Consider the following 27,810-nt stretch of genomic DNA (forward strand, 5'->3'; position numbering starts at 1 on the left):
AGGGTTGTGATGCAACTTTGCCACCTTAGAGGTATGAATTTGATATATAAATCAAAACACATAGCACAAATTAGGGTAAGCCTAGTTACAATAACTCTTGGCATTTATTTTCCTACAAGTTTCAAATAAGACATTCCCTCTTGGCATTTATTTTCCTACAAGTTTCAAATAAGACATTCCCTCTTGGGGCAGTTACTTTTGGACGAGGATTGTGTTTTCTTGAATCTGACTTAATCATTGGAGGTGGTTTCCCGTCCCCAGAGGCAGCCCACTCTCATTCTCTTTGATTCTTAGGAACCAAGCTTGGACCAGCAGTGAACCAAATTATGCTCAGTCAGATTTTGGAATAACAATAGCCAAATGGATATAAACGTGTACAGTAGGACAAGAGAAATCCTAGGAAACATAATGGATCTTGGAAGTCTCCAACAGGCCAATGAAGGAAATCTTAGTAATATAGCAGATATGGTTTGTGAAACCCCACAAACAAAAAGCCATCTAGCAGCTACAGAATGGGATCTCTGGCTGCAGCAAGTTGCATCTCACAGCTTGAAGGCCACTTTACAGCACAAGGCAGAAGCTGGACTTGAACCAAGACCCACACACTTCATCTCTAAAAGCAGTCATTTTCCAATCTAATATTCATCAGAACTAACAATTGCCCTAAAATAGAATGGGCGTTACACTAGCTATTACCCTGTAAGAGCTGCTCTCTTACAAGAATCATTCTCATATGCCCTCAAGCACAAGGATGGAATCCACTCTCTTGGATCCTATGGCATAAGAACAGTGCTAGGAAAAGGAAATGCCAGTGCTGACGGGAACACCCATATGGAATTGGAACACATACAGTTTGGATCTGCCTCTGGCATTTTTAACCCTGAAGATCAATGATTTACTTGACCCATCCAAGATATCATACCAAACACAACCTTTATCTTCCACCCATGACCTTAAACACATCATCATGCTACTCATTTTATCTTATCAGCCTAATTATTTTGTATATCTCAGGCTCCCCAAACCATGAAGATTCTATATAATGGCCTACTTCAGAAGCTAGTTTTTGCATGATTTTTCTGGAAAGCATTATCGAAACCTAGAAAACCATACCAAACAACAGCAATAGAAAAAACCCAAATGGTAAACACAAGTAGCACAGAAATGAAAACTAGTTTCAGTCACCCATATCCATCATCCCAATTTTCAGCAAACCATTATGAAAGGGTAATCACCATGATGAATAGAATATGAGAGTTAATAGAAAGACAAAGTAAAAGATGCTATATCCTAGATACTTTTTTTTATCAGTTCCATTTTTTGGGGAAAAAAAAAGTTCAATCTTTAAAGCTATAGTTACAGTAGCATCCTCTTCCAAGTGAAGCATCATCATTATAAATTGATCAGACAGAAGAAGAAACTTATGATGGTGACTTAATTGTAAAAAGGCTTCCGAGACATTCTGAACTAAAGTATATATATAAATCCTAATGAATATTCCAAAAGCCACAATGTAAAATAAGAAGACACTCAGATGGCCCTTCCTGTTTCATTCAAAGCATTCATTACATGAAAATATCAGATAAACCACCAAGGACACCACTCAAATTGAGAAGAAACTCAGACAGATGGCCTTTCTTGTTTCATTTAAAGCATTCATCGCATGAATCTAAACAGTGGCCTCTTACAGACCCTTACAACCCTGCTCCAACTAAAATAAAATTTAGGCAGGGACAAATCATAATCTCAAAGTCATGTCACCACAAGATCCTAGATGAATGTAAAAAAGCATTCCATCTCAATGTGATTTACTAGTTATATGCTCCATACACGGCCAACCAACTTAAAACCCTACTTATAAATAAGTTGTTCAGCACATACTACAAACAATCGAAAAATCTGACGTTTTCTTGCCCATGGTCAGATTCCAAACTGACATATGGATGGATAGAGGGGAATAAAACTAAACAGAAATTACAGGAAAAGAAAATAAATAACTAAATGAATACCATAAAGAGAGGACGACCTAGATTTCAACCAAATAAGCACAACCTCAAAAATGGTCTTGCTGAGTCGAGCCAAAATCACCTAGGTGACACTTAAATAAACTGAAATGCACTAAAACTTTTCTCCCTGGTTTTGATTGGTGATTGGATTTGGGATAGCTATATGGAGAAATCCAACAAAATCTTAAGACCACTACTTTGGCAGTTTTTTTCCTGTCTTAAAACTCAATATTTTCTGCTGGAGAGTCAGAACTGTAGTTTAATTACTGAAACGTTCCCAACTTTTGGAAGGATCATCATTTTGCATCTCCCAGTTTTGTTACTGACTCATTGTTCTTCATACTTTCTTTGTGAGAGCAAAACTGATTTAATATTTGCCCCATGGTTTCTCCCAACACATCGAAGGGTTTTTATTTTATTTTATTCTTTTTAAAGGAAGGGTGGAAGATGGTGCTCCCATTAGGATCGTTGCATTCTGGAGGCTTTTTTAATCTTTGATTCACACACAGACTGGAAGGTCTTGCTTCTCTTCCAACAAACAGTATTAGAGCTTTAGATGGCTTTTTCACTATCAGTGAATAAAAATAGAGCTGGGTACCAAAATTATAATTGTGAGTTTGAATGGAGAAAATTGAGTTATTTGGAAGGTAAAGATGAAAGACATTCTATATTGCAATTTGCAAAGGCTTGTATGTGCCTGTTGAGAATGTGGCAGCAAACTCAGAAGACAAAAAAAATAAAGATTGGAAGAAAACAGAAAAACGAAATCCATCAGGCACAATGGGCAAAAGTTTGGTTATACACAAGAACTATTAATGATGGAAGAGTTCTGGAAGCAAAAGATGGTTGAAAGCAAGTCTTTCACAATAAGAATGCTTGTGAATTTATGTTTGAAGATGGAGGTCCAGATGCTGAAAACTTGAACAGGATGGAGTATAATGAATCACTATGATGGGCATTGAATGATGTAATCCAAGCCCAGTTGCTGAGTTGTCTTCCTGACAGCTCAGAGACCTCGGTGATTTCTGTCAGTATAAACCGAGAAACCAGCAGCTCGTTGAAAGAAGCAGCAAGACTAAATTTTCTAGTATTTTCATTGAGATGCTCTAGTTGCTGAGAAAACAGTAGAAGCAAAAACAGAAATAAACTTGACTGAAAAATAGAAAGAAAAAGCAAAACCAAGAAAGGCCATGAAGTGCAGCAACTATGTCAAGGATGGACAAACCAAAAGAGAATGCCACACCTTCAAGAAAGAGCAAAAGGAAAGAACGAAGATGAAAGAAATGAAAAAGAAACCATCTCAATAACTTCAGATAATGACAGAGAGCTTCAACTTCACATAATGGGCACTGCCACATATTGGCATGCGTTGACATTGATTAGGCACCTCACAAGGACTATTTTACTTCATTTCAGGCAGGCAACTCTTAGGGTCAGGTTTTCTCCAGTTATGAAGGGAAAGGAAATATATACATCAAGACAAGTTTTTGAGCACAGGACCAACGCTTAAAGGATTTTGAATATATACACAATACAGCCCAGCATGATTTCTGAAGTGCTAGACAATGCCTACATAATAAACTTGGTAACAGTAGATGGAATCCTACTAAAGGGTCTCTTTTTGCAATGGACACAAGTATTGCAAACTCAACACAAGACTCAAGTGCAACTCTCAAAGATTAATTGAATGCAGGCTCTGAGAGCATCTCATCCAATTTGTGTCATTTGTGGCTTGACCACACAAGAAAGGTATGCACGGTGTACTGAAACCAGGACCTAAATCAGTACATGCAAATTTGATGAGAGAACTATGGGAGAGAGGATGTACTGAACCATGATATATTCAAGTTAAGTTTACCACAGTAATGTTCTGGTCTATTTATCAGGAAGTAAAGAAACTCCTATAGGAATTTTACTAAGAGTCAAAAGTACAGTTTCAGTAGAAAATAAAAAATATGACTCAACTACCTATGGCACAATAGGGACAAAGAGACTCCTAGTAGGAATTTTACTAAGAGTCAGAAGTAGAGTTACACTAGGAAATAAAATAAGAATCAACTACTAACTAAAAAAACTAAGCCAACCTATAGCACAATAGGGAGAGTCCCCTTATCGTGACTAATTACCAACACATAATGAGTGGTAAATATCTTAACAGACATCTTATCAAAGAAGTAACTCCTCCCAAGTACAAAAGGTACCAATCAAAGTCCATGTGTTCACTTTTTACAGTTGATTTCCTTAAAAATGCCACTAAGTATACAACAATTTTAGATTTGTTGAGTAAGAATTTCGTTAAGATAGAAAGTACATTAGGTAATAAATACACCGGTCAGGATCATCTTCAAAAAGATTACAAAGCTCATCTAGGAGATCAGAAGGATGATGATAAGGATGAAAGTTTCCACACCCCCAAAGGGGAAAGAATCAATGTAATCCATAACTTGATTAAGCCCCCTCTAAACATCATGACAGTCACTGAGAAAGCCTATCGCTAATATGTAAAATCAAAATCTTCACATGCTGAACTGACCATGGGACCACCCACAGTCCTCTTCAAAATATCTACAGCCAGATCCTAAGCCCATGTTTATGGAATGGAAGTGAAACCTCTTGGTCATGCTCCTTATTTGTAACTTTATTTGATGCTTCTAGGAAAATATAGGTATAACTTTTAGAAAACCAAAGACTTGGTCTTTGAGACATTTCAAAATTTACAAGCCAATGTACCAATATTTAACCACCAAATCAATGATTGACACCTGTCCATAGACATTCACGCAAAAGCCTGGCTTAACTGAGTCAACCACCGGTTCAATGTGCACCCAACCAGCTTCAATGCTAAAGAGAAGATTCTCATCTAACCACTGAGAAGATCCCTACCCACCATTACACCTTGGTTGCCTTGCGAACAAGACATTGAAGAAACCATTTTTCCCACCCATGTGTGAGAATGATACATTTGCACCCTGGAGAGATGCCCGTTCGTACAGGACCACAAGTGACTGAGGTCCAATTAATCTGACCCTAACTCGACCCAGCAACTGAAGTAACTCCAGGTTAGATTACGGATCACTCCCTCTATGTGACATCACAGGTGCTACCGTGCTAGTATTAGGTCACACCATTTGTCCTCTGAAAGACCCTCCTAAGCGTCTACAAGTACCATCTAGTCAAACACTTGTCTATTAACAAAACCCTACAAATAGAAGGTAAATCCTTTCATTTTTTTTCACCTCACTTTTTAGCTTTTGGAATTGCTCTTCTCTATAGAAGAATGTGTTGCTAAGGATCTGATTCCAACATCAAAGGGTATCTCCCATCACCTAAGCAGAAACCAAAAACCCAAGAGTGAAGCTAAGAGAATGAAGTAAGACACATGCTCTCAACAATAAATTAGCCTAAGCGTTTCAAGGAGAGGTTGCTAAAACAACAGTTTGTTTTGGTATCAGTCTCCATTTCCGCTGAACAATAATTTCTCAAAAAGAGCATGGAATGGAAAGGAAGCCTCTCATTCTCATCTAATAGTTTGTTGTTTTCATGGATTCCGTGCACGTGCCAAAGGTGCAGAGATGTAAGTTTGATGACAAGGCTACACTATGAATCAACCTAGACAACAGAGATGATATTTTTGGTGTTATTTATGTGGTCCAGATAACAGGAAAGAGCTCAGGAATAGAGATGTGGGCTTTCAAGAAAACCAGACCGTTGAACACTTAATGTTTTCTCCTTAGACAAGGAGGACACAGATAAAGAGAGAGAAACAATGATTTTTTAGAAGAATTTGTCCTTTGTAGAGTTTGAGCTTTCTCATAACCAAGTTAGATCAGATTCAAAGCCTCTAGAAGAAGACGATAAAATTTCAATGGGGCTATTTCTCAGTGTAAGACCATTGCTTCTAGCTAGTTTTTTCCCATCTTGAAACCCAACCTAAAATTTTTCAGATAAAAATCCATATCTCTTATGACTTGGTGAATCATCCCAACTTGTCAAAGCTTAATTTTAGTTTCCAGAGAGAGAGATCATTGTAACCTCAAGTTTTGGGCAAAAATATGTACAGAGATGGAATCAACAGGAACCCTGCGGATTTGATTGGTTTTGAAGGTAGTACTTACATTGACTATCAAACCCGACCCTGCCCACCTGAATTGCACCTCTACTAACACATGCAGCATAGTGGATTTGCCTGACACTCATGTCAGAGCCATCTCATAATGCTCAATGTTACACTTACTGGACATATTCTCTCTTCAAGAAGCCATAACTACCGAAAACAGAAAACCTTCACAAAACAAATTGGGTGTGGATTCAAGTTCCCCGTGATGAGGCATTGAGCCCTTAACTCTAAAGTCAAGGCTATCTAGATGTGGGCCCTAGTTGGGAGCTTCGCTAGCAGTGTTCCAAACAAGCAAAGGTGAGAAGCTCGAGTACAGGTCTTGATGAGTTTTACTAGTAGTATGGTATTCACCTCTAAGTTTAATTGCAGTTGAGATGGGTAAAGAGCCATTTCAACAGTATGTCATCTCTACACTCATTAAATATGAACACACATTTTTTTAGACAAAATGGAAATGGCTATAGAGCCGGCACCTATTTCAATGGCACATTGTGTTGAGACTCTCCGAGCAAGTCAGCTTTCTATGCTTCTGTCTACCACATAAGGATGGAACAATAAATCAAGAACATTTTATCAGATTTAAGATGCTATAGGCTTTGGATCAAGCTTAATACATGACACTTAGTGCTTGTGTGCTCTCTTGCGCTAATCCTCTCCAGCTGCCTTCATGACCCCTTAAGGGCTCTCAATGATTCTCCTCTTTTTTCTTTTTTAATGTCAACCCTTTTCCTTTTCTGGGGAGTCTCCATGTATTCTTCTTAGTTTGTCAAATATTATAATTCAAATTTACACCCCCCAGAAAAAATTTCCAGTTGTAGCTAGGCACTCATTCAGAAAAAAAATTGCCGAGACGTGTTCTGGCTTTCCTCTTTGTTTCAGCAGTAAGAGGTCCTGGAAGTAGGATACAGGGAGCACTATTTCCTAAGACTGGAATGGCCCAAAAAGAAGTAGATATAATTATCTTTAGTTAGATGTCCAACAGACCAAAGCCTATAACTATAACTCTATAAGTGCATCACTCAAGACCATAAAATCATAGAAACTCTGGCAACTTTTTGTGTGGCAAAGGTGATAACTTCCTCAAGTGTCAGTATTCTATATTCAATTTCTCTGGCTTGAAACTTTCAAATTAATGCTTCTCACTTTCTCCACCATGCCTTCAGCTCCCCATTTGTTAATGCATCTCTGCTTAGCATCATCCATAAAAAATAAAAAATAAAATTCTTTAAATCCATCAATATCAAAACAAACTGCATGCAAGTGGCACTTACAATAAAACCTCTGAAACTATTGGCTACCAAATCCTACATTAGCTAACAGCCAGCTAACATTATATATATATATATATATATGATTGATACTATATATTGATAGATATATATATATATATATATATATATATATATATATATATATATATTATTCTTTCAATTAAAAGTATCCTAATCATCAAGTAACCGGGGCATATGCACTACTTTAGGTCATTCATCCTGCAAAAACCTCAGAAAGGAATTGAACATAGAGCCTAGTTTATAACTTTGTATCCCTTTTCAAACATCTGTCCAGATGTACTGTGCTTTCAAACACTCAAGACCCCCTTTTATGTACCAAAGCTTATCCAATTGCTCTGTAAAATTTACTCAAACAGCTTACCCTAGCTCAGCGCAAACCCCGTTTGTAAAAGATTCAGCATCAACCACCTTTTCTTCTCTTGCCCTTTCTCCCGATCCCTCTAGGATAGAGCCCTAGCTTCAATTTGGCCCCAATCAAGGCGAACCTATGGGTTTGTTCGTGATTGGACTTGGATTTTGAGAGACTTAGTCGGTCATTCAATTTGCGATCAATTAGGCAAGCTAGTCTTTGGTGCCACCATCCACCACATATGGTGGGAGCACAATCTCAGAAGATGGACTTCCAAATCTCGATCCTTAGACTTGATTTGGAAAGCCATCTATTTTGATGTTACTTCTAGAGTGCTCTCTTTCCTCCATTCCCTTGTTACTGACAACCCCAGAAATAGGTTGATTGTTAGCTCCTAGGGTCTCAACTCTCCTCAGTATCCCTCCTCTTAAAGCCTTGTGCTGCCCCCCCTCCCCCTCTTCTTTCTCTCCTTTGTATTTTTTCGTTGCTTTAATATGATTATTCATTCATCCAAAAAAAAAAGATTCAGCATCAACAATAAAGAATAAAAAAATATTTAAAAAACTACATATTTGATGGAGCTTAATAAAATATTGAATGCACTACTGAAAAACATAACCAAGGAAATAAACAAGTCCCCCCCCCCCCCCCAAATAAAAATAAACTGACACCACCAAGACTCAAGAGCACTAAGAAATACAGGACAGAAATGAAGACCCAAGATCAATTTCAGAAGCATCAAGCATATATGAACAGCTGATATATTCAAAGCTATAAAGAGGAAGTGCCACAGAAACAATTGTAACATCACCCTTTGATCGCATAAAATCATGGCTGAGCAGGACCTTTTGTGGATATATCATAGCAGTAAAATGGACGGAATGCATACTATAGGGTACTACAAGACAATATCACAAGGCTAATAAAGAAGAAACAAGGAAAAAGTTCAATCTGTAAGCGAGAAGACTTAAACCCATCTATTAAAAAGAGAGAGAGAGAGAGAGACTACAACCACAATATTGTCAACAAGCAAATTTCCGAATCAAAATGTACAGAAAATAACCGATTAAAGAAATACATAGTTATAATCAAATTACTAAAACATGATTTGACACTCTGCCGATGTTAAATTCATAGATTTTCCATTTTAGATCAGGAAAGATAGTTGTATAACAAACATTCATCCATTACTTCAAATACAATATCAGAGTAGCCCCAGAGAATACGTTATTAGAATAAAAAGAGATGGTTTCCCGACCAGAAACAATGAAACCTCCATATCCACAATTTCGACACGAGCTCATTTCAAAGGTTAGCATTTTGCGTTGCAGGGATAACATAATCAATAACGATGACACCGTCCAGTAAGTCTCTAACCTTGTCCTTCTGTTCTTTCACCATCTCCTCGTTCGAATCCAAAGCTTCTAATTCACCCAGTCCAGGAAAGACAGCCAGTGATGCAATCGAAAAACCCTTGGCCCTCGGCGAGAAATTTTCCCCAAAGCTAATCTGTTCAATCGAAGGAAGTTTATCCTTTATACCCCCAATAACTCCCAAAAGTTGTCCTTTCTCGGTATCACCCAGACCCTCCTTCAACTTCAAGAAGGTCAGTTTCATCGCAGAGCCTGGTTTGGGAGCTATTGGACCATCGAGATTAGCTACCCAATCGACTGCCATGACGTCATCACAGTTGGGCAAAACGCACTCTTGCACAACTTTTACGTGCTCCGGATGTACAGCATAGCCGTTCAAATCTTCTTTGGAGCTGTACCTACTGTGCAACATATGCGTGAAGGCGAAAGCAGAAGATCGATTCTTGTGGATCGAACCAGCAGTGATGTGGAGAACCTGAGTCAGAGACTTGAGACCATTCAAGCCATTTATCATGGAAGTAACCTTCGATGGCTCTGAGTCATCTTTGACCTTGAAGAGAACGATGTGTTCGATGGTTTGGGCAGACATTTTGGTCGGAGAAGATGAAGATGAAGAGCGAAAGGGCTTGAAATTAGACGAGGGTTTTCGATGAATAGGAAAAGCTCGAGATGGGGAGACGTTGAATTTGAGAGAAGTGGAGAAGAGTGAGTTCGTTTTCAAGCACTGGCACCTCATCTCTCTCTCACCAAATGGATTGGCGACCGGCGCAAGAGAGAAAAATATTTATAAAAATTTGAAATTTGAAAGGGAGGTTGCACGGCCGGCTTCGGAAAATTACGGAGATGAGCGGAAAAGGACAGCTTCAGTATTTATAAGACCACTGTTAGGGATATTACTGTAATTCAATTTAAACGGAAGTTATAACTTATACCGAGTTCTTGTTTTTATCTTTCACTTCTTCCCCTTGGATACAAGTGGGACATTCAACTCAACGCTACTTTTGGATGGACCTTGCTTGTGTCACGTTTGGCGAGATCCTCGTTCGTCGGATTGAGATTTTGACCAAAATCTTGATCTCAACCGTTGAAAATCAATAGTTCAAATCGAGATCTCGATCAAAATCTTCCGCTGAACAGTCACGTGCCTTAATGTACAAGGCTGAAGCAAAATGCCTTTTGGATGATATTCTTTTTACGTTATAATAATAATCTCATTCTCGCGATTCTACAAAAGAATATTTCATTCTCTCCGTTGCATTGTGGAGTTTCTATGCAAAATTGCACCCATTGGGAATATGGATGCTATCCCTTCCCTTCCTTGATTGAATTGTGTAATCTCTTCAAACATAATCTCCCTTCCTAATTAAGAGATGTGATTTTGTAAGGGCATGTTTGGTTACATGAGTCTAGAGATTTCAAAATATCTACAGATTTCAAATCTAGAGTTATAATTTATAAAATTAAATATTTGGTTGTGGAATGAAATCTGTGGATTCATCCTAAAAAACTATTTGATCGACGTGATTTTTGTGAATGTGCAAATGTATAGCTTTTTTGAAATCTCTAGATTTCATGAATCCAAAGATTTTTACAACCAAGCGGATATAATTCTCAGATTCATGAATCCAGAGATTTGAAATCTCTAGTTTCATGTAACCAAACAGGCCCTAAGAGAAGCATAATCATCTACTTGGTCGCAATAATTTTTTTATAACAATTCTCTGTAACTTTCTAGATTTTTTGATGAATTTGTCTTTCTGTGTCTTATGTTTTACTTTGAAATTGCTTTCTCTTGGGGGTTCTTGCTAATTAGCTATAAATGTAGTATTTAACTCCTATCTAATTTCATTTCTATATTTATTTTTGTAATAAACCATACACAAATAAAAGCAAATCCCATCTAAAGAGGTTGTTCGAGCAAAAGTGAAGCAATCATTTTTGTTGTAAAAAAAGGAGTAACCGTAAGAAAATTGTGTGGGACTTGGAGAAGCTTTGGATTACAATTGAAATATATCGACCTCAACATGTGAACGATCAATCTTATACCCAATATTTATTTTTTATTTTTTTATAATAATATTTATTTATTTTTGAACAGGTACTTTTTTTAATATTAAAAATGCCGCATATACGGATATACCTAATATTAATAATTCATCAAGCTTGATGGCAGCATAAAAAATAAAAATAAAAAACTTACATATACATACCCCTTTAAGGTTTTTCTATTACAATCGTACCCTTATGCTTAATGGGGGAAAAAATTTAGAAAACCACAAAAGGAATGTAAACCTAGTAGAATAAATTTCAGAAGATTTAAACACTTAAACATAATAGCTTACAAACCCAGACGATATGTATCTGTCCAATGCCAAGTTGAAGTGACTACAGGAATGGTTTAAACTTCCAACCATGTTAATATAGAGATGGTTTCGCAACAAGAAGCAGAAACAATGAAATTTCAACCCTTAACGAAAGCTCATTTCAGAGGTTAGCCGGGACAACATAATCGACAACGATGACACTTTCCAGTAAGTCTCTTACCTCATCTTTCTGTGCTTTCACCATCTCTTGATACGAACCCAGAGCTTCTAACTCGTTCAATCCAGGAAACAAAGCCAGTGATGCAATCGAAAAACCCTTGCTCTTTTTCGCCGGCGAGAAATTCTCCCCAAAGGTAACATAATCGATCGAAGGGAAACTATCTTTTATACCCTCAAAAACTCCGAGTACCTGTTCTTTCTCTGTATCATCCAAACCCTCCTTCAACTTCAGTAATGTCAACCGCATAGCAGAGCCGGGTTGGGGAGCTACTGGTCCATCGAGATTGGCGACCCAATCGATTCCCATGAGGTCTTCACAGTGGGGAGAATTTTCTTTTATGACTTTTTCGTGCTCCGGATGTACAGCATAGCCGTTCAAATCTTCTTTGGAGCTGTACCTACTGTGCAACATATGCGTGAACGGAAAATCGGAAGATGAGTTATTGTGGATCGAACCAGCACTAAGGTGAAGAACCTGAGTTAGAGATTTCAAGCCATTCATCCGATTCACCATGGACTTGATCTCCGATGGCTCTGTTTCATCTTTGATCTTGAAGAGGACGATGTGTTCGATGATTTGTGCTGACATTTTCGCCGGAGAAGTTGAAGATGATGACCGTAAAGCTTGAGACTTGGAGGTGTTGAGGTTGAACTTGAACTTGAAAAAGTGCAGAAGGAGAAGAATGAGGTTTCTGTTAATAAAGACTTAGTCAAGGATATTGTAGTAATTTCCTTTTAACATGGATTCGTCATTCGTGACTCTCGTTTTTTGTCAGGGGTTGTGGTGTGAACGTGTGATTATCTGAATAAGGTTTTGTTCGACACGTGTCTCTTCGTTTCAAACTAATTGCTTCAACGGCAGAAAAATACTTGTTTCGTTATTCTTTATTTTTGTTATGTAATATTCTTTTGGGAGTACGACGCCCCCATATAGAAATTTCGCCCCCAAATTTTTTGAATATTTTAACCAATAATTTTGATAAATTTGATACTTAGCCTAGTTTCTTTGGTAAATTTGAATTATTTTAGACCATTAAGCCCTCATTAGGACATAATTGGAGCGATTATCAAATCACTCTTAAGATTCTTTTATAAGATTCATTAATAATTTAAATTGTTTCCATAAATTATTTCATTATACACTCTTCCCTAATCACATTTGGCATGTTGACTTTGATAATTTAAATTATTTCTTAATAAATATTTCCATTGAAATCTCGCTAGCCACATTGAATGTGTTACCTTCTGCCTAAAACAACGGCATTGTTGGAGCGTGGGTTCGATTCTATTACAAAATATCTTCATAATGTAAATTGTTTCCATAAATTATTTCATGTATATATTCTTCACCTAACCCCATTTGGCATGTTAATTTTTGAGAACTAGATCACTAGAATATAGTTGGTAAGATTGCTGGGGCACGGATAAATTTTAGACTATATCTTACTTATATGCGTGTGGGAGAATGGTCTAATGTGTAAATTTGGTGAAGAGAATTTATATTTAAATTTAACATCCTTTACAAGTTGAATATTGATGAACTATGTGAGTAGGTGTATATAAATTTATCAGATACCAAAAAAAAAAAATCAAATACCATGAAAGCTAATTATTGACAATTTATACATTGTCTTTATTGTTAAAAATTTTATCAAATGAAGGGGAAAGTGTTGGTATATTAGAAAAAAAAGAAAGGCTAATATTTCAAACATGAAAAGACAAAAAAAATGAGTGATGCTACAAGCCTACAACCTTCTGACCTTAGGGAAGCTTTACCTATGTTTGAACTTTATATCTCTTTGATTTTATATCTTAAATTCATTGTCAAGAGATGCGTCTGGACTTGGCTTGACAACGACCCATCTACAAAATCTCGATCTCAACCGTTGAAAATCAATGGTTCAGATCGAGATCTCAATCGAAATCTATATTGAAATATTGATCAAACGGTCATTTAATGCCTAAAGCAAAATGCCGTTTGGATGATTTTTTTTTTAACGTTATAATAATAATCTCATTCTCGCAGTTCTACAAAAGAAATTTTCATTATCTCCGTTGCATTGTGGAGTTTCTATGCAAAATTGCACCCATTGGGAATATGGATGTTATCCCTTCCCTTCCTGGATTGAATGTTGTACTCTCTTCAAACGTAATCTCCCTTCCTAATTGTATAACGAAGAAGGTAATTTTCATCTGGACCCCCTGAGGTTTAGTCTATGTCATTTTTAGTCCAAAAAAACTGAGACTTTGCATCTGCCTCCCCTGTACTATAATAAAAGTCATTTTAAGGACAATTTATTAATTCTATGACGAATTTGACCTTATTCCTTTTTTTCTTTTCCTTTTTTTACATTTTAAGTGGTTAAAGTTGATTAATTTACAAAATCAGACCCTCTTCATTATCCAATTCCCAAATCCATGGTTCTACCAATTTTAAATCATTATTTTTCAAATCTTAATCTCCAACTAGGGTTCACATCCCTTGAAAAACCTCTTCCTGCTTCCGGTTCGCAACCATGACTTTGAGTTGTTCATCTTGGAGAAAGTCATATCACCTTGCATCATTCAAGTTCTTCTCTCGATTTGTTACTGTATTCTTGCACACAATAAGATATTCTTGATATGGAAAGATAGATTGCCGCCCAAGATAGAAAGTGCATAGAATGGAAATATTGACTGCAAATATTGTGTAATGAGATGGTTGTGATCTTCACCAATATTACATCCTGAAGTAATTGAGATCTTCAATTGGAAGTACAATCTCTTTAAAGTAATGGACATCCATAATAAATATTATTTATAACAATTCTCTATAACTTTCTAGAATTTTTGATGAATTTATCTTTTTGTGTCTTATGTTTTACTTTGAAATTGCTTTCTTTTGGGGTTCTTGGCAAGTTAACTATAAATGTAATATTTAACTCTTCTCTAATTTCATTTCTATATTTGTTTTTTTAATAAATTATACACAAATAATGGCAAATCCCATCTAAATAGGGTGTTCGAGCAAAAGTGAAGCAATCATTTTTATTGTAAAAAAGAGTAGCTGTAAGAAAATTGTGTGGGCCTTGGAGAAGCTCTGGATTATAGTTGAGATATATCTTTATGCTATCACCTCAACAAGGGAATGATCGAATCTTATACCCAATATTTATTTTTTTTATAATAATATTATTTATTTTTGAACAGGTGGTTTTTTTAATACTAAAAATGCCGCATATGCCTAATATTAATAATTCATCAAATCTTTTACATATCAAGCTTGATGGCAGGCTGATAGCATAAAAAGTTTTTAAAAAAATTACATATACATACCCCTTTAAGGTTTTTCTATTACAATCGTACCCTTATGCTTGATGGGAAAAAATTTAGAAAACCACAAAAGGAATGTAAACAATAGTAGAATAAAGGGATAATTGCTGTTGCCCCCTTGTACTCTGATTTTATTACTACTTTTTAAAATTGCTAATCCAACCTTTAACTTTGTCTAAAATTACTAATGCCCTCTTCCGTTAAGTTCAGTTAGTTTACTGATGATGTGGCATCTATATATTTTTTCAAAAATAACCCTACAATTATCTCTTTACTTATTTACTCTTTTGCAAGTTATAATACTATCCTTAATTAACTATGGAGAAAAATTAACTTTAAATTAATTTTTCTTTTCTAAAAAGAAACTACCGAATAAAGAAAAGACTTGGTTTTTCTTCTCTAAAAAGAATTTGCCGAATAAAGGAAATATGTGATTAAATAAAACTTAAAATAGAAACTAAAATATTAGGAAATATTAAAAGTAATTCAAAGTTGAAAATTGAAAATCTCCTAATATATGCTAACCATTGTACAAAGTGTGTGGTCCCACCAAAGCCAAAATTTATTGTAAAATATAAGATTTTAAGGATATAATTGACATTCAATATAGTTTCTAAAAATGAGGGTAATGTCATATTTTTTAACTTATTAATTTTAATGAAGGGCAAAATAGACATTACAGATTAGGTGTTAACAACCACTTAACACCGTTAGAAGTGAGGGGGACAACAGTAATTTTATAAAGAAATAAGTTTGATTAGTAATAAAACCAAAATACAATGGGCAATAATAATTATCCCTATGATAAATTTCAGAAAAGTTAAACAATTAAACATAATAGCTTACAAACCCAGACGATATGTAAATTGATCTGTGCAATGCCAAGTTGAAGTGACGACAGGGAATGGTTTAAACTTCCAACCGTGTTAATACAGAGATGGTTTCGCGACAAGAAGCAGAAACAATGAAACTTCAACCCTTAACGAAAGCTCATTTCAGAGGTTAGCCGGGACAACATAATCGACAACGATGACACTTTCCAGTATGTCTCTTACCTCATCTTTCTTTGCTTTCATCATCTCCTCAGACGAATCCAGAGCTTCTAACTCATTCAATCCAGGAAATAAAGCCAGTGATGCAATCGAAAAACCCTTGCTCTTTTTCGCCGGCGAGAAATTCTCCCCAAAGCTAACATAATCGATCGAAGGGAAACTATCTGTTATACCCTCAAAAACTCCGAGTACTGTTCTTTCTCTCGTATCATCCAAGCCCTCCTTCAACTTCAGCAATGTCAACCGCATAGCAGAGCCGGGTTGGGGAGCTACTGGTCCATCGAGATTGGCGACCCAATCGATTCCCATGACGTCTTCACAGTGGGGACAATTTTCTTTTATGACTTTTACGTGCTCCGGATGTACACCATAGCCGTTCAAATCTTCTTTGGAGCTGTGCCTACTGTGCAACATATGCGTGAACGGAAAATCGGAAGATGAGATATTGTGGATCGAACCAACACTATGGTGAAGAACCTGAGTTAGAGATTTCAAGCCATTCATCCGATTCACCATGGACTTGATCTCCGATGGCTCTGTTTCATCTTTGATCTTGAAGAGGACGATGTGTTCGATGATTTGTGCTGACATTTTCGCCGGAGAAGCTGAAGATGATGACCGTAAGGCTTGAGGTGTGGAGGTTTTGAAGTTGAAGTTGAAGTTGAACTTGAGAATGCAGAAGGAGAAGAATGAGGTTTCTATTAATAAAGACTTAGTTAAGGATATTGTAGGAATTTCCTTTTAACACGGATTCGTCATTCGTTACTTCCGTTTTTAGTCTGGGGTTGTGGTGTGAACGTGTGGTTACCTGGATAAGGTTATGTTCGACACGTGTCTCTTCGTTTCAAACTAATTGCTTCAACGGCAAATACAGAAAAATACTAATTGCCAAAGGTGGTACGTTAAAGCGGTTAAAGATCCAACTTCCCTAGGGGAGGTCTTTGGTTCACACCCACTTGACAGCATTAATATAAAAAAAGCTCCATTGAGGATGTAAATAGTGGTGCGCGCAAGCTGGCCCGAATGAACCTCATATCCAAAAAAAGAAAAAGAAAAATACTTATTTCGTTATTCTTTATTTTTTTAACCAGAAAAAAAGTTATTCTTTATTTTTGTTATGTAATATTCTTTTGGGAGTACGACGAAGACGTGCCTGCCTTGCTTGAAAGTTGAAACCCGTCAAACTGCTTCGATACGGATTATATGTGTGTGGGAGAATGGTCTACTGTGTAGGTTGGGTGAAGAGAATCTAGATTCAAATTTAACATGTGTTGAAAGTTGAATATTGATAAATTATGTGAGTAGGTGTATATAAATTTATCAAATACCATGAAAGCTAATTATTGACAATTTATACATTGTCTTTATTGTTAAAAATTTTCTCAAATGAAGGAGAAAGTGTTGGTATTTTAGAAATAAAAGAAAGGCTAATATTTCAAACATGAAAAGACAAAAGAAATTTTAAAAAATGAGTGATGCTACAAGCCTACAACCTTCTGACCTTAGGGAAGCTTTGCCTATGTTTGAACTTTATATCTCTTTGATCTTATATCTTAAATTCATTGTCAAGAGATGCGTCTGGACTTGGCTTGACAACGACCCATCTACAAAATCTCGATCTCAACCGTTGGAAATCAATGGTTCAGATCGAGATCTCAATCGAAATCTCGATTGAAATCTTGATCAAACGGTCATTTAATGCCTGAAGCAAAATGCCATTTGGATGATTTTTTTTTAACGTTATAATAATAATCTCATTCTCGTAGTTCTACAAAAGAAATTTTCATTCTCTCCGTTGCATTGTGGAGTTTCTATGCAAAATTGCACCCATTGGGAATATGGATGCTATCCTTTCCCTTTCTAGATTGAATGTTGTACTCTCTTCAAACATAATCTCCCTTCCTAATTGTATAACGAAGAGGGTAATTTTCATCTGGACCCCCTGAGGTTTAGTCTATGTCATTTTTAGTCCAAAAAAACTGAGACTTTGCATCTGCCTCCCCTGCACTATAGAATAAGTCATTTTAAGGACAAATTATTAATTCTATGACGAATTTGCTCTTATTCCTTTTTTTCTTTTTCTTTTTTTACATTTTAAGTGGTTAAAGTTGATTAATTTACAAAATCAGACCCTCTTCATTATCCAATTCCCAAATCCATGGTTCTACCAATTCTAAATCATTATTTTTCAAATCTTAGTTGAAGATTAGGAAATGAAAATTTGGGTGAAACCTAATCTCCAACTAGGGTTCACATCCCTTGAAAAACGTCTTCCCGCTTCCGGTTCTCAACCATGACTTTGAGTTGTTCATCTTGGAGAAAGTCATATCACCTTGCATCATTCAAGTTCTTCTCTCGATTTGTTACTGTATTCTCAGTTTCAAGTTGGGAGCAAACCGATCCGCTTTGGAGGTCAGTTCTTTAAACGGATCAGGATGGGGAACAAGGTGGTCGAATCTAGAAGAGTGTTGGTGACTCTTGCGATTTCAATTTGTCTAATGCTTCTTCCTTTGATTTACGCCAACTATCCATTAAATTTCTGTAATTTCACCTCATTCTCTTCGAACTCCTTTTGCAAGTTGCTGATTTTGAATCAATTGATCATCTACTTACCAACAATAGCTGATACTTATCTTGATTTGTTTATTTGTTTGATTTTGAAGGGAAACAAGTATCAAATAGCAGTGGAGCTGGTGCGAGCATCAACAATGGCAAACCTGAAGAGGATGATTCATTATCATCTCTGCTAGGAAGGCTATTAAGAGGATTTTAATTTCTAACTCCTTCCAGTCTGTTTCATTCATTAACCGATGTTGTGTTTAGCTTCTAATTGCATTAATGGCGGAGTCGAAATAGGGTTTCAAATTTTTAATTTGGAGGCAGGGGTGCGGTGGTGTGCTCCAAGATGAATAACTCAGACATGGTTGCGAACCAAAAGTTGGAAGAGTTTTTTCAAGGTATGCGAACCCTAGTTGGAGATTAAGTTTCATCCATTAATTTTCATTTTCTAATCTTCTAGTAGGATTTGGAAAATAAGGTTTTAGAATTGGTAGAACCAAGATTTGGGAATCGGGTAATGAAGTAGGGTCTCATTTTGTAAATTCATAAACTTTAATCCCTTAAAATGTAAAAAATTAAAAAAAAAATCTAAATTAAAAAAAAAGGGCAAATTCGTCATAGAAGTGATAATTGTCCTTAAATTGTCTTTTTTTATAGTACAGAAGAGGCAGATGCAAAATCTCAATTTTTTGGGACTAAAAATGATATTGATCAAACCTTAGGGGGTCCAGATGAAAATTACCCTAACGAAGACATGTGATTTTGTAAGAGAAGCATAATCATCTACTTGGTCGCTATAATTTTTTTATAACAATTCTCTATAACTTTCTAGATTTTTTGATGAATTTATCTTTTTGTGTCTTATGTTTTACTTTGAAATTGCTTTCTTTTGGGGTTCTTGGCAAGTTAACTATAAATGTGATATTTAACTCCTCTCTAATTTTATTTCTATATTTGATTTTTTAATAAATCATACACAAATAATGGCAAATCCCATCTAAATAGGGTGTTCGAGCAAAAGTGAAGCAATCATTTTTGTCGTAAAAAAGAGTAGCTGTAAGAAAATTGTGTGTGCCTTGGAGAAGCTTTGGATTACAGTTGAGATATATCATTATTCTATGACCTCAACAAGTGAATGATCGAATCTTATACCCAATATTTATTTATTTTATAATAATATTATTTATTTTTGAACAGGTGGTTTTTTTTTTTAATACTAAAAATGCCGCATATGCCTAATATTAATAATTCATCAAATCTTTTACATATCAAGCTTGATGGCAGGCTGGTAGCATAAAAAATTTTAAAAAAAATTACATATACATACCCCTTTAAGGTTTTTCTATTACAATCGTACCCTTATGCTTAATGGGGAAAAAAAATTAGAAAACCACAAAAGGAATGTAAACAATAGTAGAATAAAGGGATAATTACTGTTGCCCCTTTGTACTCTGATTTTATTACTACTTTATCCTCTCTACTTTTTAAAATTGCTAATCCAACCTTTAACTTTGTTTAAAATTACTAATGCCCTCTTCCGTTAAGTTCAGTTAGTTTACTGATGATGTGGCATCTATATATTTTTTCAAAAATTCAAAAATAACCCTACAATTATCTCTTTACTTATTTACTCTTTTGCAAGTTATAATACTATCCTTAATTAACTATGGAGAAAAATTAACTTTAAATTAATTTTTCTTTTCTAAAAAGAAACTACCAAATAAAGAAAAGACTTGATTTTTCTTCTCTAAAAAGAATTTGCCGAATAAAGGAAATATGTGATTAAATAAAACTTAAAATAGAAACTAAAATATTATGAAATATTAAAAGTAATTCAAAGTTGAAAATTGAAAATCTCCTAATATATGCTAACCATTGTACAAAGTGTGTAGTTCCACCAAAGCCAAAATTTATTGTAAAATATAAGATTTTAAGGATATAATTGACATTCAATATAGTTTCTAAAAATGAGGGTAATGTCATATTTTTTAACTTATTAATTTTAATGAAGGGCAAAATAACCATTACATATTAGGTGTTAACAACCACTTAACACCGTTAGAAGTGAGGGGGACAACAGTAATTTCATAAAGAAAGAGATTTGATTAGTAATAAAACCAAAGTACAAGGGAGCAATAGTATCCAGAATAAATTTCAGAAGAGTTAAACACTTAAACATAATAGCTTACAAACCCAGACGATATGTAAATTGATCTGTCCAATGCCAAGTTGAAGTGACGACAGGGAACGGTTTAAACTTCCAACCGTGTTAATACAGAGATGGTTTCGCGACAAGAAGCAGAAACAATGAAACTTCAACCCTTAACGAAAGCTCATTTCAGAGGTTAGCCGGGACAACATAATCGACAACGATGACACTTTCCAGTATGTCTCTTACCTCATCTTTCTTTGCTTTCATCATCTCCTCAGACGAATCCAGAGCTTCTAACTCATTCAATCCAGGAAACAAAGCCAGTGATGCAATCGAAAAACCCTTGCTCTTTTTCGCCGGCGAGAAATTCTCCCCAAAGCTAACATAATCGATCGAAGGGAAACTATCTGTTATACCCTCAAAAACTCCGAGTACCTGTTCTTTCTCTGTATCATCCAAGCCCTCCTTCAACTTCAGCAATGTCAACCGCATAGCAGAGCCGGGTTGGGGAGCCACTGGTCCATCGAGATTGGCGACCCAATCGATTCCCATGACGTCTTCACAGTGGGGACAATTTTCTTTTATGACTTTTACGTGCTCCGGATGTACACCATAGCCGTTCAAATCTTCTTTGGAGCTGTGCCTACTGTGCAACATATGCGTGAACGGAAAATCGGAAGATGAGATATTGTGGATCGAACCAACACTATGGTGAAGAACTTGAGTTAGAGATTTCAAGCCATTCATCCGATTCACCATGGACTTGATCTCCGATGGCTCTGTTTCATCTTTGATCTTGAAGAGGACGATGTGTTCGATGATTTGTGCTGACATTTTCGCCGGAGAAGCTGAAGATGATGACCGTAAGGCTTGAGGTGTGGAGGTTTTGAAGTTGAAGTTGAAGTTGAACTTGAGAATGCAGAAGGAGAAGAATGAGGTTTCTATTAATAAAGACTTAGTTAAGGATATTGTAGGAATTTCCTTTTAACACGGATTCGTCATTCGTTACTTCCGTTTTTTGTCTGGGGTTGTGGTGTGAACGTGTGGTTACCTGAATAAGGTTATGTTCGAATACGTGTCTCTCGCAATAATTGCTTGAACGACACGTGAAATACTAAGGTGGACGTTAAAGCGTTAAGATCCAACTTCCCTAGGGAGGTCTCACACCCATTGCATTAATTAAAAAAAGCTCCCTTGAGGATGTAAATCGAAAAATACTAATTGCCAAGAAAGAAAAAAATACTTATTTCGTTATTCTTTAGCGGAAAAAAGATCCAACTTCCCTAGGGGAGGTCTTTGGTACGGACCATGTGTGTGGGAGCATGGTCTTGGGGGTGAAGAGAATTTAGATTCAAATTTAACCTCGTTGGAAGTTAAAAGCTCAGAATTGGGGAGGGATTTGTCAAATACCATGAAAGTAGTTATTTACATTTATACATTGTCTTTTTAAAATCTCAAATGAAGGGGAAAGTGTTGGATACCAGAAATAAAGAAAGCCTAATATTTCAAACATGAAAGCAAAAGAAAAGAGGGAACCTATCGGACCATCAAAAAGTGAGTATATGCACCACTCCAATGAGCTTTTGACTAAGTTGTAAAACTTAAACTAAAAAGTCAAAGATGGGGAAAGAAATGGACCCATTTGCTTTTAAGTGTGGTTAGGTTTATATAGGTATCTCTTGCTCTTCATTGTCCGATTAAATGGTTTAACATTCCTATCACCTGTTCAATCTTAGGGTTTGCGTTAATCTAGGATTCTAGGATTTCATGGATCCCACTGCTCGAATTTTTCAGGGTTAAATTCTTCCCTTACTTGGCTTTCTTATTGCACGCATTAGATCCCAAGGGTTACACCAATCGAATTGGTCTAGCAGGTCCATGATTAGACCGGTCCGCTCCATACACTTGGCAGCTCATGCTACTTAACTCGATTGGCATGATTTCCTCTCATCAACATGCATACCTTCAAAAGACAAACCAAAGGTACATTGTTGAACTTTTCCATCTCTTTTTTAGGGATATACAAGCTTATATTCGAATAAAGTGGAAGTTAATCTTGGAATCTCAATTATAAAAATTTAAGATCCATAGATTGGAATTAGGTTAAATTATTACAATCTTCAACCAGCGAGACCCTCCAAGATAAGTTTTCTTAACTGTATAATAAGGCGTGGGGGGACTATATCACAAGGAATATCGAACTCATGGTCTCTTCATTAGGAGTTATTCATCATTACTAACTGAACAATCTTTCATTGATAGACAAATTATTAATAAATTGGTTACATGATAAATCAATACCGAAAGCTCCCATCCGAGTAGAGTTCATGAAGCAATTTTTATAGGTAAACTTATCCCAACGATTTTTGCTAAGAGACTATTTTAATAATAAATTAATTATATCACTAACAGAAATATAAAGATTATGCCTAATTTTCCAAACCCTAACATTTAAATTAGGGGTCAATGCCATCCCATTGGGTCAGATTCATCTAAACCCCTGAAAGAGCCGTATAACCTTTTACCTTTTACCTCTTTTACTTTTTACCCGAGATTTAAAAACCTCAACCCAAGCCCATAGATGGTTTAGATTTATTTCCTTTTTCTCTAGTTTTTTTAATGTAATCTTAGAGTTAACTTATCTCCTTCAATCTTCCAAATGTGACGAGGAGATCTCCAAATTAAGAGCAGTGAAAAATTATAGATGGCATTTTACGTCAAAGTTGGGCACATGATGACAAAACAAACATCAATGTAGACAAAAATCCACTACCAAACCCGTCACTTACGTCATTGATAAGGACACAATTGACCTTTACCATTTTCTTCTGGGGTATTATGATACATCAGGACCCACAGGTTAGTTCTGAGCGATCGTGATCTACTTTAACCTAGGACTAAGCCATTATCTTTATTTATTCAATTAAATCCCAAATCCCCAAACCCTTCACAGCTCTTCTTTATTTATATGTCCACTTGGAATACAAAATAATTTGGGTATATTGGCCATTGCAATGGTGTGAATTGATTCCATTGCAAGGGTGTGAATTGTATGGCTCATGCTTCACTTTATATTGTTGACCGATACAGAGGTTCTGCTTCTCGATGAGCGGGCTATGGTCCGGGGAGGCTGCCCCGGTGGGGGTGTGGGGGCAACGCCCCATAGCCTGTAGAGGATCATGTTTGTGTAAGCCTCGGAGTTTCTTTACAATTTGGGCTTGTGCCCATGGATAGCTGTAACTTAAGATTTCTAAATACATATAAGTTGTTGTTTTTGTGAAGAATATAGTGAAAAACCTAATATTGGACATAGCCTCACATTGAGGTGAATCAGGATAAAATTCATGTCTCATTCTTCTTTGTTTTCTAGTCGATTATGTGTGATTGGTCACTTTAGTCGTAACAACTTTAGTCCACTTGGCTTGTCAGAACTCACAGGGAATTGGCATCCTCTACCTTGAGTTTCCTTCTTGATTTTTCGTTATATTTTTAAGAGGAAGACTTAGTTATAGTCTATCTTGTAAGTATTCATAATTAAAATTTTTTTTTTAAATGTATAATGAAATGGTGTGAAAGGAGCATAATCTTTTACTATTGTGGATAAAAAATCCAAACTCGATCAAAAGTCCGTCTTGACCCTTAAAAACTATGTTAAATTACTTATTATGAAGTCATCATGTCCTTGAGAACACAGAAGAAAGAGTGAGACAACTTGGCCTAATCCATAGTAAAAATATAACATCAATACTTACGGAATGATGTTAACTCATACACGGGAATGAATAATCTTAACCTCTAAAAGATTTGAACTTTTGACATCGTACTTATAAAGTGTTATTCTTTGTCAAGTAAACCTATCACTCAAGAATTAAGATATTCATAATATTTTATTAGAATTGATAACTTTTTATAATAGGAAATGGTGATTATTCTATATACCATAGAGACTCAAATCCGTGACCTCTTAAATAAATGGTGCCTATATTTTTTCTCGATCTGAGATTCATTTGGGTCAGCTTACGCGAAGAGATGCCAATACTACCATATGAGCTACCCATTGATGGCATGATATCCATAATATTGAATCATGATATTGATGCATCCATTCACATCTAAGAGAACCGAATCTCACTATTTGAACTAAAACCATGATTGCATAAGGAACGACTAACTTGATCATTAAAGTACCAAACTGGAAAGAGGAAAAGTCAATAATAATGAGTAAATGAATAAATGGAACAAAACAATAAATGCTTAGAGATCCAAGTGTTAGAAAACGAGGAGAGCAAAAGACAGAGAGAGAGAGAGAGAGAGTAAGATTTCCACAGGTAGAGAGAGAGAGAGAGAGGGGGAAAGAGAGGAAGAGAGAGACAGAGAGATCCTTCAGGGAGAGAAAAGAGGCAAGGGTGGGAGCGTGACTGTCAAATCTAGATATTCTCTTTCTCAATACTTTTCTGATTTCAGGGCCTCTGTACAGTACCCGGAGACTACACAATATCACAGATCTTTGCTTTCCTTCATCTTGAATTTCTCGCCCTCTGCAATTTTCTTTCAATCGGGTGAAAATGTCTCGGATTTCCAAGGTAAGGGGTGAAAATAGGAGAAGAGCAAGATATCACGACAAGCTTTCTTTCTTTATTTTTCTTCCCTTGTTATTTCTTTGTCTGAAATAAATGATGCTTTTATAAGACCAGTAGAAGTGGATACATTTCAATTTCCCCTTTTAATTTTCGTCGGGTGTCATGATTGAGGTTTCTCGTCGATTTTCGCTTTAAAGAACTTGAATCTTTCTGTTCTTTGTTCGCTTCTTACTCGGGGAATTCCGATTTACCTGCAACTTTTTCTGGGTTCTTTTATGGGCAGATCTTTGTTCGACACAAAAGGGTATCTGAATTCTTATTTCTACACTGCAATTTTTTCTGCAAGTTCTTGTAATTTTCTTGAACATTTTAGGTTTTCTGCAACACCCTGAGAATCAAAAGCTGAGTTAGATTAATGTTTTCATTCTGGAGTTTATTCTTTTTTCTGGGTTAGGCCCCTTTTCCCTGTTATCCATCCGTTCTCTCTGAAAAAAAGCTTTTGTTTTCTTTTGCTGGTGTACCCTTTTCTCCTCTGTTGTTAAGTGACATTGACTGGTTTTTTGGGATGTTTCGTATGTTGAGATTCTCCATTGAATAGAAAAAAGAAAAAAAAAATTATGGAGCCAGGAAGGAAAAGGTTCCCTTTTATGGAAACGGGATCTGCTTTTACATCTTATCATTAGAAACCATCTTTGTTAGTTGATCTCTCTCTGTTCCCTTTTTTAAAAAGAAAAGAAAGAAAACAAATGGCAACCATGATTTCTTCTCCAGACCTTAGGATGTTTCCTTAGTTTGTCCAATTTTTGGCTTCTCCCGAGAAATACAGAGATAATATGAGTTTCCTTTCAAAACCTATTCGGATTTAACTTATCCCTGGTGAGGGTTCTCAGTTCTTTGCTGAGTCTTTGCTGTTTTCGTTTTTGTTTTACGGTTGTTGCAGGATTGAATTTTGACTTGGAAATGGAAGGGGATACATTTTCAGGCCTTGGGAGCGGTACCCAAGTCGATGGCAAGGTCTTACAGGCGTTTCAGAAGAGCTTTGGCCAAGTCCAGAACATCTTAGATCAGAACAGATTGCTCATCAATGAAATCAACCAGAATCACGAATCCAAGATTCCTGACAACTTGAGCCGAAATGTGGGTTTGATTAGGGAGCTTAACAATAACATCAGGAGGGTTGTTGATCTCTACGCGGATCTTTCAAGCTCCTTCTCTAAATCCATGGACGCTTCATCTGAGGGAGATTCTGGTGGGACATTCAAATCAGATGCTAAGCTTGGGCAAAAAAGAATCAGACCCGGATAGTAATCTTTGGCGCTCTAGTATATCTTCCAAATCCATTATTGACGCGTGTAGGATTGCTCTTGATAATGTAACTCTTTCTGTATCGGTAATCTGGGTTTTAGAAATAAACTCTAGAGATTTCTGTTCACTGTAATTCTGTGCAACTGTGATGCCCATTCAAGCTAAGCATGTTTTATTGTCTATTTTAATATTTCATTGGAACCAGAAGAACCAGAGGCTGAAGAGTACTCTGTTCTGCTGCCCAGATGCCCATGCTTTCTTGCTTGGTCCGTTGATTCCTGTTAGGTTATATGGATTTTTATCCAATAAATCTGTGGTTTTTTAACGAACCCCAAACTTGATTTATTCTTACTTTATCTTCTGGTCCTTTTGATTTGTCAAAAAGTTTGGAATCTGATCTGGGGACTCTTTCTCTATCATTCTTTCTCTTTTTCTGATAGAAATTCTTTCTTTTCCAGTTACTTGTTTGCTTTTCCCATCGCAGTCTATATTGATTCCCTTTGTAGACCCTATAGAATTGAAGTTGGTGCTATTATGCTTCTTTAACTTGAAGTCTTCCCCATAAAAATCAGATCTTTTTTTTTCTGGTTCCTTTTTTTTACTTAGAAAATTGAAACACTGTTTATGGTTCTGTCCCTTGTGAGGAGAAGGAAGGGGACATACATTTGCTGCCATGACCTACAAGGATAGTGGTGGGTCCCATGAAGATGCTTTTCGTACTGTTGAAGAATGTAGGTTCAGATAATATTTTTTGGTTTTTAATCATTCACCACAAGACCAGAATCTGATTAGAAGTGATCAGTGATGAGCTTTTTGACCTCTCCTCTAATTTTGTCCTGACCAATGACAAATTGACAATCTAGTAGGTGAGTTTTTATTTTCATTTTTATATTATTTAAACCTCTTTGGCAAGCTTGACTCCATTGTTTTTTGTTCTGTCCTGTCTTGGGTTGTGGCCTAAGCTAGGGTTCATCTCTCCCCTTTCCCAACATAAAACTAATTCCTTAAAATTGACTCAGCTGCTGCTAGTGCACCTTGGGTCCATCCCTCTCGTCGCCCAAGAGAGTGAACAAAATAATCATTACCAACAAAAAAAATTTACATTTTTCTTTTACTTACTTATCAGAGAAAAAATAAATTTATGACAGAGGGGTGAAGATATGCATTATT

General features: G+C 36.1%; 1 protein-coding gene and 4 pseudogenes across 3 annotated transcripts; 1 reads left to right on the forward strand and 4 right to left on the reverse strand.

Moving 5' to 3' along the window:
• Nucleotides 1-8,727: 8,727 nt before the first annotated feature.
• LOC149021521 (stress-response A/B barrel domain-containing protein UP3-like) lies at nucleotides 8,728-9,966 on the reverse strand. Its single transcript, XM_089147137.1, has one exon. It carries the CDS (start codon nucleotides 9,871-9,873, stop codon nucleotides 9,070-9,072), a length of 804 nt encoding a protein of 267 aa, XP_089003263.1. The 5' UTR covers nucleotides 9,874-9,966; the 3' UTR covers nucleotides 8,728-9,069.
• A 1,655-nt stretch (nucleotides 9,967-11,621) lies between these two features.
• On the reverse strand, nucleotides 11,622-14,198 carry LOC149021522 (stress-response A/B barrel domain-containing protein UP3 pseudogene; annotated as a pseudogene).
• A 1,789-nt stretch (nucleotides 14,199-15,987) lies between these two features.
• LOC149021523 (stress-response A/B barrel domain-containing protein UP3 pseudogene) lies at nucleotides 15,988-18,848 on the reverse strand (annotated as a pseudogene).
• A 2,093-nt stretch (nucleotides 18,849-20,941) lies between these two features.
• Nucleotides 20,942-22,760, reverse strand: LOC149021524 (stress-response A/B barrel domain-containing protein UP3 pseudogene; annotated as a pseudogene).
• Nucleotides 22,761-25,018: 2,258 nt separating this feature from the next.
• Nucleotides 25,019-27,130, forward strand: LOC149021525 (protein ELF4-LIKE 4 pseudogene; annotated as a pseudogene). Of its 2 annotated transcripts, none has more exons than XR_016172011.1 (2): nucleotides 25,019-25,338; nucleotides 26,276-27,125. The product of XR_016172011.1 is annotated as a protein ELF4-LIKE 4 pseudogene, transcript variant X1 (transcript). The 2 variants fall into 2 exon arrangements; XR_016172012.1 differs by lacking the exon at nucleotides 25,019-25,338 and adding an exon at nucleotides 25,363-25,639 and having other exon boundaries at nucleotides 26,276-27,130.
• The last annotated feature ends 680 nt before the right edge of the window (nucleotides 27,131-27,810 follow it).

The sequence above is a fragment of the Hakea prostrata genome, chromosome 3, assembly GCF_041222555.1.
Source record: "Hakea prostrata isolate BN-2017 chromosome 3, UWA_Hpros_2, whole genome shotgun sequence".
Lineage (NCBI taxonomy): Eukaryota > Viridiplantae > Streptophyta > Magnoliopsida > Proteales > Proteaceae > Hakea > Hakea prostrata.

Coding starts and splice junctions, on each gene's coding strand:
- LOC149021521 (XM_089147137.1), bottom strand. CDS start 9,873: ATGAGGTGCCAGTGCTTGAAAACGAACTCACTCTTCTCCACTTCTCTC.